We start from the raw sequence: 15172 nt of genomic DNA, 5'->3' as shown, positions 1-15172 counted from the left end.
GCCTGACATTCCACCCTTTCACTGCCTTCACGAATAGCACACTATCTGGCTAATCTTATTTTTTAGCTTTGGGGAAAATTATAGGTTAGGTCAGAAAGGCTGGGTTTATTTGTTCCTGATAAACTTTGCCCACAGGCTTCAGCTTGGCAAAGAGGGTGGTCCGCCTACTCAGCTCAGGCTGCTTCTTCCTCCTCCCCAGTGGGAGCTGCTTTCTAGCCCAGTTCTTCCTGGCTGTGCCTGGCTTCCCTGGATCACGCCTCCTGAGGAGGGATCTGGTGTCCCCAGAGATAAGGACACTAATCCTATTGAGTCAGGGCTGCATCCCCACCCCGGCTTAATTACCTCCTAATGCCCTATTCCAGCAGTCCCCAGTATGTGTGTGTGTGTGGGGGGGGGGGGGGACCAGACTCAAATCACCAGCGTTTTTATTGATGTGTATAACTTTGTTTGGGGAATTATAATGTACAGGATTTTTTGTAAGGTAGAGACATTTCTTTTTTTTTTCTGTAGGGTGAGACTTGGGGGGCAGGTGGTTTGGGGGCCATACCTGGCAGCGCTCAGGGGCTACTCCTGGCTCTATGCTCAGGAGACAGTAATCAGTACCAGGGGGTTGGGCTGGACCTCCTGCGGCATGTGCTCAGCCTGTTGAACTCTCTAGGGACTTAAAATCGGGGGGGGGGGGGGGGGGGGGTGTTTTAGCAGCAGCAAAAAAAGTTTTTCTCAACACAGTCCAAATTAATATTAAACTAAAAGTTATATTCTAAGATTACCTAGATCTAAATAAGATCTGTTTTTTCTTTCTTTTCAGAAAGATCCTGTGGAAACATTAAATTTGTTTTCAACTCATTTGTTTTAGCTCTGCCTTTCCAGCTATGTGATCTTTGCTAGATTGTTTAATTTCTCTGTAAAAATAATGATACTCGTGGGGTTATGAAGGCTGAGGTGCTTGTAGAGTGGAAAAGCTCTCCAGGGTGGTGCCTGGTGCAGAATCCTCCTCGTCCATCCTGAGGTGGAAAACAGTCCGTTCTCTCAGCCTTTCCTTCTGGCTTCTAGACTGCAGACTCAGGTGAATGCCAACAGCTGGGATCTTCAACTGAGACAGTCCCTATGGAACTCACAAAGCGGCTCTCTGCCTATTGGCTAACAAGCATTGTTTTCCCAGCTGGAGTATCGCAGAAATTCTGGGGTCTGGCATGCACGTTCCTCTCTTAGAGTTGAACTTCTTTATTTGAATGAAAATAGTAGACCTAACATAATATGTTACAGTATGGACATATTATATGGACAGTAGACACAGGGACCAAGAAGATTTCTCCATAGTTGGGAGTCTGTCTCATGAGCTGGGGGAGAAGGCAGCTGGAATAGAGAAGGGATCACTAAGTCAATGATGGTTGGAGGAATCAGTCGGGATGGGAGATGTGTGCTGAAAGTAGATAAAGGACCAAATGTATATATGGCAAACCATAATGCCCAAAAGTAGAGAGTATGGGGGAAATTGTCTGCCATAGAGGCAGGGGGAGGGGTGTGAAGGGGAGGGGTGTTCCTGGAGACATTGGTGGTGGAGAATGTGCACTGGTAAAGTGTTGTTCCATCATTGTATGACTGAAACTCAAACATGAAAGTTTTATAACAGTATCTCACGGTGATACAATTGAAAAAAAAAAAAGCTTGTCCTAGAATAGCTTGGACAACCCTCAGCTTTCATGTGCCCCGGATGGTGATGGGGACTCCTTCATGCTGCACCCCCTCAACAGCCCCTCAGCACAGGCAAGATGACATTATGATTATGACATCACACTAGCACACAATGCTAGGATGGTATTCCATCAAAACATAAATTCCTTTATGTTTTCATGAGCAAGTTGGTGTGTATATTTGTAAGACAGAGACAGAGATAGGGAGAGCACACACGCACACACACAAGCACAAATGAGGGGATTCCATTTCTGAATCCAAAAAAATCAAGATACTGAGCCAGAATCAAGTACCTCCAAAAAAAAAAAAGGATGCACACTGTTCTGGGAGAAGCTTGAAGTGTACAATATTTTACCATTTTCCTAGTTCAGTGTTAATTATTCTGTTATTTGGATATCCTCCACTAGGATTTACATAGGACACTTACAGATACTTTTATATAACTTATATTTCCCCTTTTAGAGAATCAGACATTCCCAGTTCAGAGGTAAAGGAAGAATCCCTGCACCCTGGCATGCTCGTAGAGTGGGGTGTTGCAGGGTAACAGTCACATTGCTAACAGTCTCCAAAGTCGCACAGAGAAACAACTTGTGGAACCATGTGGGGTACAAAATACAGAAGGCTGGGTAGATACCAGCATGGTCCTACCATTCAAAAATTGCTTGGGAAAAGAAAAAAATTAGCTTTTGTGTGAACGCCCTTTGTTGCTATTAATAAGCGATTGAAGTGGATGACTTGGCGTTCAAAGCACCTATTGTTCATGTGAAACATCCACTTACTCACCATGTACTTCATTCCCACTCCTTTTTAGCCGGATTAGAAACCGTTAATACATGTCTGTAGAGAATCTTTCTAGACATCGGCCTCAGGCACCCAGTGCCCCTGATGTGCCCCCACGTTGTCAGACACGAGAAGCAGACTTTACATTCACCCTGACTTCTGACAAAAAGGGGAGGGGACTCGGTGTGGAGGTAGGATCCGTGTACAGTAGCGTGCCCCGTTTGGAGCAGTCTGTCTCCGTGGTAACAAGCCTCAGCCAACCAGAGTTACCCGAGTTTCTAAGGCTCTGCTGAGATTTTCTCCTGGCCTTGTGCTGCAGATGCATGCAGAAAGCCATGGGCCTGTTGGCACCACGTTGCCCCCGAGTGCCTAGGAGGGTACTCTCCTGAAGATGCGGCAGCTGAATCCTGAGTTCCGAGCCAGCAGCGGAGGGCACTTTAGGTTCTGCGGGACGGGTCCTGTTTTGAGCCTCACAGGGATGCAGGCGACTTTCTGGCATAGGAGGGAAGGCCGTGTGTGTCCTGCATCTGTCTCAGACCCTCGTTTGCAGACTTTTTTAGTTGACTTACAGTCGTCCAGCCTTTTAAGAGGAAAATCATCAGGATGTAAAAATTCCCGCTCAGAGTGCGGCTTGTCCTTTGGACCGTCTGAGGCTTAGATTTATGTGCGCGCTGTGTAACTCTCCTTTCTGCTCCAGACAGGAAGTCGTGCTGGGATTTTGCTAATCAGCGCAGATAACACAGTTCTTACGGGACAAACCACTCTTTTATTTTTAGCCCCTTTGCATTCCATTTTTAAAATTACTTAAAGAAGAACTTTATAATTGGCAAGTTAGACCACCCCCCCAATATAAACAAAGGCCCTTAACCCTTTGGTTGCTACTTGTTTATCTATGAGAGTACTTAAGTGTCTTTTCCCTTTAATACAGCATGAATCTCTCATTAATTGTAAGTGGAGAGGAAAAGAAATTAGTACCGACTACATTTTTCGTGCTTTTTAAATTCATTTGTCTTTCACCTTCCCTTTTTAGTCTTTCACTCTTCAAAACAATACGATTGGATATGTTTTCTGGAGTTCTACCACCAACGTGATTTCAAAAATATCCATTGAAAAAGTCACATTAGGAAGTGAAACTGTTGGTTCTGACCCAGGATAGTCACTTGCTAGAGGATTCTATTGTTGGTTAATTCTTAAAATTGACATGGGGGATGGAGAAGTAGTTCAGTGGATAAGGTACTTTGCCATGCACGCAGCTGACCGGATCAATCCCTGATACTCCCTGTTTCATCTCGCAAGCCCCACAGGAGTGATTCCTGAACTCAGAGGGCCAGGAGTGAGCCCTCGTACTGCTGGGTATGGCCAAAAACAAACAAAAAAATTGACATACAGTCTCTCTCCACAGAAAACAGCAATTCATGGCTTGCTCAGTTCAGGGCTTGCTCATCAAGCCCGTGTTCCCACGTTAGACACGCATCTTCTCCGTATCTTTGCTTGCTTGCGTTTTCTGCTCTGGAGAAGTCCGGTTCCTCTCTTGAAGATGTGTTTTATTTATCCCCTTTCACATATTTCTAAGCAAGTTTCATCCAATAAAAACTATTACGGGTCTGGTGTGATAGTACACAAGGCCGTGTGCTTGCCTCATTTGCTGCTGACCTGGGTTCGATTCCTGGCGTCCCAATCAGTTCCCTGAGGCCCCTCCAGAAGTAATCTCAGAGTGCTAATCCAGGAATAATTACTGGAAAGCAAGTAACTATATTGCTTCATTTTTCAAAAAAGTCATTTACGTATGTATTAAAAATGTATGTTTTTAAAAATTCATTATAATTTCTATAGAAATCTTGTGGAAGGTGTAAGACTGAGCTCAGGATGGGAAAATCTGAGGCAAAAAAAAGTCAACGACAAACCAAAATCTGGAATTTAGTGTGACGAGGAATGGGAAATGTTGCTCTTGTCATTGTCAAATCATTAAAAGAAAAAGTCATCATTAGTGGTTAATGAAATATAATAGCAGTTAGGAGTAGGTTGGAAATAAGAAATAAGGGCTAGGATGAAAGAGACGTTACTGGGGCCTGCTCGAGGCAATCGACGATTAACAGGATGATGAAATGAAATGAAAGAAATTTGAGGTGCCGGAGAGATAGCACAGCAGGCGGGGCATTTGCCTTGCATGCAGCCGACCTGGGTCCCATCCCCGACATCCCATGCGGTCCCCTGAGCACTACCAGGAGTGATTCCTGAGGGCAGAGCCTGGGCATTTCCAGGTGTGGCACAAAAACAACAAAAGGAATGTATTGGAGTCTGTTGTTAGACCGTTCTTTGATTTTTTAATCAGAGCAAAATTCATATAAGGCTATGTACAGCAGGGATCCACGCGTCTTTTTTTAATAGCTGAATAATATTCATCTGTCTGTGCTGCCCTTTACCTGGTTTTGGTGGCGTTCAGACTGAACATGTGTGTCAGTGTGAGTCCGTTACCTGTTTTAGTTCTTTCGGCCCATCTGGGAGTGAGTTTGCTGAGCTGCAGCTGCTCTTGACTGAAACTCTCTGCAATGAGCAGGAGAAGGAACTGTCAGATGTTCCAATTCTGTATCTAGTGGTGTGTGTGTTTGTTTGTTTCTTTGTTTTTCATCTCATAAAAATGGCTGACTTCTCTCCCCAAGCTCTTGGCATTATTGTTGAAGCATTTCAGCATAAGTACCCATGTCCCTTCAAATGACTCTTCACAGTCGACAGTGATTATTTCAGACCTCCTCACTGGCCTCAGAGCTAAATTTCCTTCATTCCTCTCACTAATTACGGGGGGGGCCTTCGCCCTCCTCTGAGGAAGCCGGAGTCGTCATTTGGGATTTCTTCCCAGTCCCCACAGCCCAGCTCTCTCCACCATCATCAGTCAGAAACTTGGTCCTGCCCCCTTAGCACCTATACTACAAACCTTAATGCATAAAAGGAAAAGGAGAGAGAGAGCAAGAAGAGAAGTGCCTCCCATGGAGAGAGGTGGGGGTAGGGGGTAGGTGGTGGGAGGTTGGGGGAGAGTGATGGGGAAACAGGGGACACTGGAGGTGGGAGATGTGCACCAGTGGAGGAATGGGTGCTGGATCATTGTATGACTGAAACCCAATTATGAACAGCTTTGTAATGGTCTATCTCATGAATATCCAATTTAAAAAAAAAAAGTAATGTGGAGTTCATGCCCCATTCAGTCAGCTTAGTCAATGGCTGAATAAATAGCAGTATTCCTACATTATTGAAAGAAAGAAAGAAAGAAAGAAAGAAAGAAAGAAAGAAAGAAAGAAAGAAAGGAAGGAAGGAAGGAAGAAAGTTGGTCCTGAAACTCATCACTCCCCACCATTCACATCTTCCACCCTCCCCAGGGGAAGCATCGCTCTCATTATCTTCATTCACACGCTGTTCTCTCCTTGGCTTCCATCCATCATGCCCATAAGTAGCTCCTTTGTATTAACAACATTGGAATAGTAGCATGGGCCAAGACGACCATGACCCCTCCGAAAAACACCTCTTCTAAGTGTCCCTCAGGCGGCTTCCTCTGACTTCTTAGTTGGCTCTTAATTCCCTGTCTGATTTGTAAAAGGGATTTTCGTTGTTGGCCCTCAGAACTCAGTTCCTGGATTCTCCTGCCTTCTCTTGCTTACACGAGCCCCCGTGCTCTCAATATGACCTAAGTGATCACTCCCAAGTTTCCACCTCTGCCCCGACCAGCTCTCCAAGACCTGGGGGCACCGAGCCAACCATGCCTTCCACGTCTCCACTCCTAATCCAGGTATCCCGAGACTGACCTCCCTAATGGCCAACCTGTGTTTTTGTTGCTTTGGGTTTTGTGCTGAGGGCTGGGGAGGGGGGAGGGGGGAAGCAGTCCATATTCAGGGAGGCCCTGGACAGCTCAGAGCAGTGCTAGGAGCCACTGGGGTAATCCCAGCGGTGCTTGGGGGGAGGGGTGATCATGTGCCCAGAATCAAACCCAGGGCCTCTGCATCTGCCAGGCATTGCTCCAACCTGCTGGGCCATCCTCCAGCTGCTTGCAGTATGCGCTGCTTTCACTCAGGTGCTTGATCAGAAGCCCAGGAGATATCTTAGTCATCTCTTTCTCCTTCAGACACATCAACCAGTCTTCTACCACATCCTGGCACTCTCGGTCTAAATATAGCTCTCAAATCTGTTATGTATATCTCTTAGCTCTGTCGGAGTTGAAAGAAAAAAATTTATATAACTTGTGCTTAAGATTTCTACCCAGGAACATCAGAAGAATTCTTCCAGACTTATAAATAACTGAGTGGTTCACATAAGAAAGGTTAACCTGGGCTTCTGCAGCTGCCAAGGGTAACTTCTGTTCTGTCACAGTCCTGTCTACTCACCTGCTCTGCCCTGTGATGCCCCCTGGCTGCTCACACCCCACCCTGGCATGCACTGTTGTGTGCCAGGCACTGCGTGCTGTTCCATGCTTAGGAGTGTGGAAGGAAGGACTTTAAAATTACCTTAAAAATGAAAATGCAGGAAGGAACGAGCAAAAAGTACTTGGACCTTGTAAGACCAAGTATATATGAGTACAAGTATTGCAGGGTGTTGCTACCAAGATTTTAACTGCAAGTTCCATTATGGAAAATCTTATCTACAGCGGGTATTATCAAGGGGCGCCAATAAGTGAGTGAGGCCATTCATTACAATGTTGTCTGTAATAGCACAACCATAAACCTTGGTATATGTGATTGTTATAGGTGCTAGATACAGCCAAAGAATGAAATAGATTTGGCGTTACTTTTTCTAAAAGCATATCACCAACAATATGAATAATATGATCTTACCCCTTGTATCTCCCTTGCATAGTTAATATTTAATATTAACAGAATAGTTACATAACTGTCTGAGCACAGAAATTTAACAGTTTTATTACTGAAGAGAAATTGGCAGACCAGTGGAGGGTGGACTTTGTCTTTTTCAAATACTCTTTTTGTGTGCATGTATCATTGTACCAAATAGAAAAATTTCTTGTAAAACAGATTTTGAAGTAGAGAAGTATTAGCGTTATAGTCACATATTTCTGAGTCTCATCTGAGCAGGAAACCCTCAGTATCTCGCCCACAGCAGAGCCTGGCAAGCTCTCCGTGATGTATTCGATATGCCAGACACAGTAACAACAAAGTCTCCAATGGAGATGTTACTGGGCCCGCTCGAGCAAATCGATGATCAACGGGAGGGACTTTACTTTACTTACTTACCCTTTTCTACAAAATCCATGCACAGCAAAAAACACAAGTCCTGGGGGCTAGAGAGAAAATACAGTGGGAACGATGCTTGCCTTGCATGTAACCCGCCCAGATTCAATCCCTGGCATCCCACATGGTCCTCTGAGCACTGCCTGGAGTAATTCCTGAGTGCAGAGCCAGGAGTTACTCCTGAGCATCACTGGGTATACCAGGAAACAAAATATATGTGTGTGTATATACACACACATACATATATAATGGTTGCTTAGGGCTTATTCATGACTCTATGCTCAGGGATCACTTCTGGCACTGCTTGGGGACTCTAGTTCAAGATGGGGGATTGAGCACTTTACCCACTGTACTATCTCTTTAGCCCTAAGAGTGAATTGATTACAGCTAGATATCTTCCAGGACCCTCTTACAAAGAAGTGCATGCAAAGAGAGAAGACATTAAAGTCTTTGGCATTCTGAGGGACAAAAGCAGTTCAAACCTCTCACTGAATGGCAGGGCTGGAACCTTTCAGAACACACGTGACACTAATAACAGAGATGAAGATAATTCATGTAACAGCCGCTCACATCTGAACAGGTCCAAGGAAATGCTTTTATCTCTTGTGGGGAAGTGTCGCAACTGAGAGGCTCCAGCCCCCAGTTCCCGAGAACTCCAGTTTATTTGATTTGGTTATCTCGGGCAGCGGGTGGCTAAGAGGCAGAGGGACGAAGCCTGTAAGAGGGTCTCCCTCGTCCTGCAGCTGGCGTCATGTTCAACATATTTCAGCTGTGTGGAAACTCCACCATGTTCAATGGCTGTACAAAGGCTCCACATTCCCCTCTGAAAAACTCCCAGATCTATGGAGGCTCCGGTGACTAGGGGGAATGCAGGACGCCGTCTGCTTCCCAGAAGCACAGACTACGCATTCTGGGGGCCAAGGGGAGAGGGCACCTGCATTCAGTTTCAGACATGAGGCTACTGTCCAGAGACTTTGACTGTTCTGGCCACTCTGCCGCCGCTGCCCCCCACCCCACCCCCCAGGAAAGCCATGCTGGACTTTTGCTTAGGTTTCAGTCTGTGGTCAAGGGGCTGCGGCCTGCCCGTGCCTGTGCTGGGTGGCCCCGGGTACTCGCGAGTCTGCCCCCTACGCCAGTGGCCCGACCACATTCAGAGATCTGGGCTTCCTGCCCAGCCTCCCTCCAGAGACACAAAGGGGGAGGACAGATAGGTTCCTGGGGGTCTGGAAAGCATCTCTCCACCTCCCACCTGTTGAATGCTGTGTGTTGGTGAGAGGACCAGCCCTGAGTCCACCCCGCCAAATCCTGCGCGGCACCTGTCCCCCAGATGGCAGCACTGGCCAGCAGTCTCTGTGGTTTTAGCCTGTGCCTCCCATCCTGGGCACTCTGCCTTTCAGATGGCGTTAGTGGGAGTCATTTATCCCACAGTGATGTTTCATAAGCTGATGAGGACTGAAGGGGGAAGCACCAGAAGAAAGCTGGATTTCTGACATAATTATTAGCCTTGGGGAGGGCGTTTGCCTTGCACGTGGCCGACCTGGGTTTGATCCCTGGCATCCCATATGGTCCCCTGAGCACCACCAGGAGTAATTCCTGAACGCAGAGCCAGGAGTAACCCCTGAGCATTTCTGGGTGTGACCCCCCTCCAAAAAAAAGAAATATATATATATATTAGCCTATATCTGTCTGGTTGGTGAACTTTATTGCCAATAATTGTCCTCGGAAGAACCTATGTTGAGGTGTGAGCGACCAGTTCTGTTTCATATGAACTCATACCATAGCTGGGTTGAACAGTGACCAGAAGAGGCCGTGAACCTGAACTTCTCCTTAAGGGGCTGTGCCTCATTCAGGACAGAGTGGCCAGGACTGCCCGCCTCTTAGTGGGAGGAACAGGACCTCAGCCTGGTAAGCAGCAGCCTTACCCATGTGATGAGATCCCTTCAAGTCAATCTCCTCTCCTGTTCATGTTTTCCCAATGCCTTTGCTTCGGGACAGACCTGCCTGTCCCATCTTCCATGCCGTGTGTGTGTGTGTGTGTGTGTGTGTGTGTGTGTGTGTGTGTGTGTGTCTGCACCTTTCATTTGCCACCACACACCTGGTAGCAAGGCTGCTGAACTGAGGCCCACCCCACAGCTCCAAGTAATCCCATGAGTGTAACCTCCTGCCTCCAGAGAATAGACGGTGATGGGACTATTCACTAGGAAGATTATCCTCCTACCTCCAGGCACTATGATTTAGGATGGGTTTTTTGTCTGTCTTGCCACACAGAAAATAAGGTCACAAGCACAAAGGCTTTGGTCTTCCTCGCCCTTGGCCACGGGGCTGTGCATTCACTGTGTTCTCTGCCAGGCAGCTCTCGGTGGCTGTGCTTTCTCCCCACACAGCGCCCAGAGCCATGCTTTCAGGACCTGGCGCTGTCGTCATCACTGTTGGTTTGCACGTCAGGTCGCTGCAAGTGTGTCCATCAGTCCTAGACACCGTCGCCCAAACAACACGTGCCGCATCCACTGCATTTGTCGCACGAGTTCCGGTGCTTTTTTCCTGTCTGTTTTCCACCAAAGGAGAGGGACGCTGCTGTCTGTTCTGCTTCTTTCTCAGGACTCACTCCCCAGAAGAGAGCAAGCACCTGCTGCCAGAGGCCGGGCCGTGGGCATGGACCACCGCGCCCGGAGTGTCAGCCTTGAGAAGGATTTGGCTTGGTTTACCTGACATTCAATTCTAAATTTCCCAACTGGACTGTTATTTCAGACCATGGATGAAAACCAGTTAGAGTTAATAAGAGTCTACTGAGGGGCTGCCAGGATGCTTAAAAATAAATAAATAAAATGAAAGAGTCAGGAGATTGTCCTGACCCTTTTCTCCTTCAGTATTCCTTCCCTTGGGATTTTGCCTCCTGAATATGACCATCGTCATGTCAGCATGTGTTCACCTGAGCCTTCATAGGAGAGTGTGTGGGATTTGGATGCTTTCCTGGGTTATTTTTGTTGCTAGTGTCATAGGAGCACACTATCTTCAATGAACTGTAGCTTATCAGGGATGTGATCTTCATGTTAGAACCAATTGACTCAATATCTGGAGGCCCTAGTGACAGTATGGTGGGTCAGGCGCTTTGCCTGGCATGTGGCTGACCCGGGTTCCATCCTCATATGGTTCCCCAAGTCTGCCTGAAGTGATCCCTAAATGCAGAGCCAGGAGTATGTCCTGAGCAACACTGGGTGTGACCCCAAAACAAAACAAAACAAAAAATTAAGTGAGAAGCACATGCACATAAAATTTCAAAATTAAAATATTCTTTCATTTTGTGTAATAGAACCTAGTGATTCTATTAGCATTTAGCTAAATGGGTTATCAGTGAAGCTTTGGGGTTCTGTGGCCCCCAAAAGAAGAAGGAAAAAAAGATTTAATATGACTGACATTTCTATCTACTTGTAAACAATTCTCTCTACTGTTTTACAATCTGAACTCTTTGAAATTTCTCTAGGATTGTGCTCAGCTAGGACAGGGCAGAAGCAAGTAAGACCCTTCATATAAGTATGTGTTTCCATAAATGCTTTTCTACTGCTAAAAAAAAAAATAAGGATATCGAGGAATTTCGCGCTTTATTTTATTTTTAGTGAACCAAGATAAGAGTTTTAGATAGTTTTTATTGAACAGAATTTACTTAGATGTGAGGCAGAAAAAGAGAAGAATTACGCATTCAAGAGAGAACACGGGCTTCGGAGAACAAGCCTTACATTTTATTCCTACATTTTATTCCTCACATTTTATTCTTTAAATATCAGTGTATAAGCTAAGTATTGTATTTACTGAATATTTTGTGATTATATTTAAACAACAAATATTTAACTTAATTCATTAAGTCATAACTTAACAAAAAAATATGACAAGTCAACCTTAGAGTTTGCCAGACAGGCAGAAATCACAGTATCGCTCTCTCTGAGTTGGACGCAGCAGAGTTGGATGGTGTGGGGATGAGGAGTTGGAGCATACAGTTCTTAGTGACTCTGTGGCGGTTCTCTCCTTTCACAGTGCTCCAGCTGAGGCTGCAACAGAGGAGGACCAGAGAGCAACTAGTGGACCAGGGCATCATGCCACGTAAGTGTCAAGTGTTGTGTCTTCTCTCCCGGGATAAGCAAGATGGGCATGTCGGGGGAGTGCTCAGGCCTCTCTCTGTCGTGTTCGTTCAGTCACTCCACAGTTAGCACAGGAGAATCGAAGGAAGGACTAAGCACCCCCACTGCCAGCCTGAGGGGCCCTGTGGCCCCTGCTGAAACCCTGGCGCAGTGTCACAGGTGGCCAAGAGCTTGAGATTACACAAAGAATGCCTGAAAAACGACCATTAGGCTGGGCCAGAGCAACAGTCCAGCAGGTAGAGTGCTTGCCTTGCATGAACCAACCTGGGGTCCATCCCCGGGACCCCATGTGGTCCCCCAGGTCCACCAGGAGTGACCCCTGAACTCAGAGACAGGGGTGAGCCCGGAGCACTGCCAGGTATGACCGCCAAACAAAACAAAACAAAAAATTGTAACTTGGCTAACACCAGTTTTCACTTCAGAAGTCAACAATATTTTCAGTCTTTAAATAACTGTGCACCCCACTAATGGGTCCAATTCACTTTGACGTCATAAGGTAACAAAGTTAATTCAAAATCTTGGATTTTTTATTAATTTATGAATTATCTCTGATGCACATATGGGCCACATAAGTATATGTTAAACCCACGGTTATTAAGCATTTTATTTAAACAAGATTTTTCTTGCCCAACTATGGCTATTTCCTAAGTATTCCAGGTCTACTTTCATTTTTGAGAGTTGATTGAGCTTAAAGTATTTGTCCAAGTTTTCTTCTTTAACATTAACCACCCTATTTGGAGGTGACTTCAGATTTCAGGGGGAAAGTGTTTCAGGTGTTAAGTTTCTTTGCAGGAATGTCTTAGGAGAGAAAATAAAGACTTCCTCCACGAAGTAACATCAAACTTGAAAAAGCTAGAAGGGAGTCGGAGAGACAGGACAGAGGTAAAGCGCCTGCCTGCGTCTGGCAGACCCTCGTTCAGCCCCTGGCACTATTGGGAGCAAAGCCTGAGCTGGGAGTAGCCCCCAAGCACTGCCAGGCGTGACCCCAAGATCAAATTTTAAATTAAACCCTAGAGGGGAGTTATAGATTGCATATATGCTCCCCAGTCTTCTGCAGCACTGATAAAGCCCCTTTTTGATTTATGATAAGCAATGGTTTACTCATGCGAGATAGTTTCCCAGTAAACTTCCTTTGGACTAGCATTGATTTTCTATATATTTTGAATCTGTCTTTGTGATCAGAAAAAGAAAGCTGGCTGGATAATCTTCCAGGTTTTTCCCCCACCTCATTCCTGGCTGTGGCCCAATCAATCAAACAGGATTAAATTCGGGTGATTAAGACACCACTGCTAGGCCAGCCCAAGTTCACTTTTGGGAGCTGGTCCCTGGCCTATTTGAGCTGACTCCTGGGAGCTTTTGCACTGCTTCAAGTACCAGAACTGAAAATTGAGCAGATTGGTCAAGTATTGGGGGTGACAGCCAGCCTGAACAAGCTGAGTCCCCCCATCCACCCGCACATCTGATGACCCTAGTAGGCACAGGATGTTAGCAGACAGTGGTGGACACACACACACACACACACACACACAGCATCCCATATGGTCCCCCAAGCACTGCCAGGAGTAATTCCTGAGTGCAGAGCCAGGAATAACCCCTGAGCATAGCCAGGTTTAACCCAAAAAGCCAAAAAACAAAGACCAAAAAAAAACCCTGCTGGTCTTCACTCCAGATTTGTAATACTTCATGTGCCAGTAGTTAATATATTAGAGAATCACTGTATCTGAAGGTGAGTTACATTATGGTATGGTCAAAAGACCGTGAGCTTTTCATATTCTAACTTCTAGATTTAAATCCAAATTCCATCACCATCTAGCTGCATATGACTTCCAGAATTCATTTAACCTCTTGAGCCTTTCCTCCGGTCTGGGGCTATGAAAATGGTGGTGCTGATCCACAGTAACTGGTAGATTCTCAGGAAGTGGTGGCTCAGGGCCGTCCGGAGTGCATGGTCCTTGCATTCAAGGTTAGAGCACCGCCAGGACATTCCCTCCAATGACTCTCATATCCCTGAAAGGCTCAGATGTGTCTTGGAGGTCCCTGCTCTTCTCTTGCTTGGAAGGGGAGGTTTGCCCCAACTGGTTGGAACCAGTCTGACCTGAAAATCACATTGTCATTATGTATTCAGCTCTCCTTAAATGTTGTTTTCTTTGTGAAATACACTAACATTTAAGGGTCCAAAATTTGCAGATATCCTAAAGAAACTGGTAAATAAATGTAACTATAGACATGAACTAGTAAAGAGAAGATTGACTCCCACTTTTACTGTGGAAATTATTTCCTTTTCCCGGGGCTGGAGCGGGTAGGGCGTTTGCCTTGCACGCAGCCGACCCGGGTTCGATTCCCAGCATCCCCTGAGCACCGCCAGGGGTAATTCCTGAGTGCAGAGCCAGGAGTAACCCCTGAGCATCTCTGGATGTGACCCAAATAGCAAAATATATATATATATATACATATATATTTCCTTTTTCTTCACAGCTTTGAAGAGCCCAGCGGCGTTCCATGAGCAGATAAAAAGCTTGGAAAGAGCCAGAGTAAGAAATTTCCATTTGAAATATCCTAATTTCTCTTTTATTTTCCAGTTGTTGACAAGTTGACAAGTCTTACTCCTAATATGTCATAAGGGGAGAAATTGAGTATTTTCAGGATACCTGATATGCAGAGTTATATATTCTCAAGTAGTTTGGGGAGTTTGTAGAAAAAAACAGTAACTAAATAAACAAACAAAAAAAACTTAAAAAAAGGAAAAACAGCAATTAGTTTTGTATATAAAACCAAATCACATTGGCTTACATGCTTCTGGGGTGCATCTGTTTTTCTAGTAATTCTGGATTAATCCTGCTGTGATACCCCAGTTTACCAGGTGACTTACTGGTTCCACATCCTTTGGCTGTTCCCTCCTGTGTCTGTGTCACCTGTACATAGGTCTAAGTGAGACTGGCTGAATTAGAAACTGTTGTTAATCCCATTTTGGTTTGTCCATTGACCTAAGTCCTTTACAGTTGGATATAAATTGAGGTTTTTTTTAATTACCAATATGCACATTTATTTCTTTTGTTCTCAGAAAAACTTTTGCTATGTAGTGTGAAAATGCATGTTCCCTGGAGTTCTTAAGAATTTTCCCTTGAGGGGCCTGAAGTGATAGCACAGCAGGGAGGGCGTTTACCTTGCAACCTGGCCAACCTGGGTTCAATTCCCAGCATTTCATATGGTCCTTTGAGCACCACCAGGGATAATTCGTGAGTGCAGAGCCAGGAGGAACCCCTGAGCATCGCTGGGTGTGACCCAAAAAGCAAAAAAAAAAAAAAAAAAAATTTCTTGAACTAGTGATTTAAAACC

At 45.5% G+C, this 15172-nt stretch overlaps 1 protein-coding gene across 2 annotated transcripts in view; it reads left to right on the top strand.

The window, feature by feature from the left end:
- MRTFB (myocardin related transcription factor B) overlaps positions 1-15172 on the top strand; it is a 163683-nt gene that overhangs the window by 113454 nt on the left and 35057 nt on the right. For both annotated transcript variants that reach the window (XM_056122198.1, XM_056122199.1), the window contains 2 exons: positions 11733-11798; positions 14312-14367. In XM_056122198.1, the coding sequence (XP_055978173.1) occupies positions 11733-11798; positions 14312-14367 (122 nt within the window). The remainder of the gene's footprint in view (positions 1-11732; positions 11799-14311; positions 14368-15172) is intronic.

Source organism: Sorex fumeus, unplaced genomic scaffold, assembly GCF_029834395.1.
Source record: "Sorex fumeus unplaced genomic scaffold, SorFum_2.1 ptg000045l, whole genome shotgun sequence".
Classification (NCBI taxonomy): Eukaryota; Metazoa; Chordata; class Mammalia; order Eulipotyphla; family Soricidae; genus Sorex; species Sorex fumeus.
Note: the sequence above shows the minus strand (reverse complement) of the source record. Positions and strands in the feature narration are given on the sequence as shown.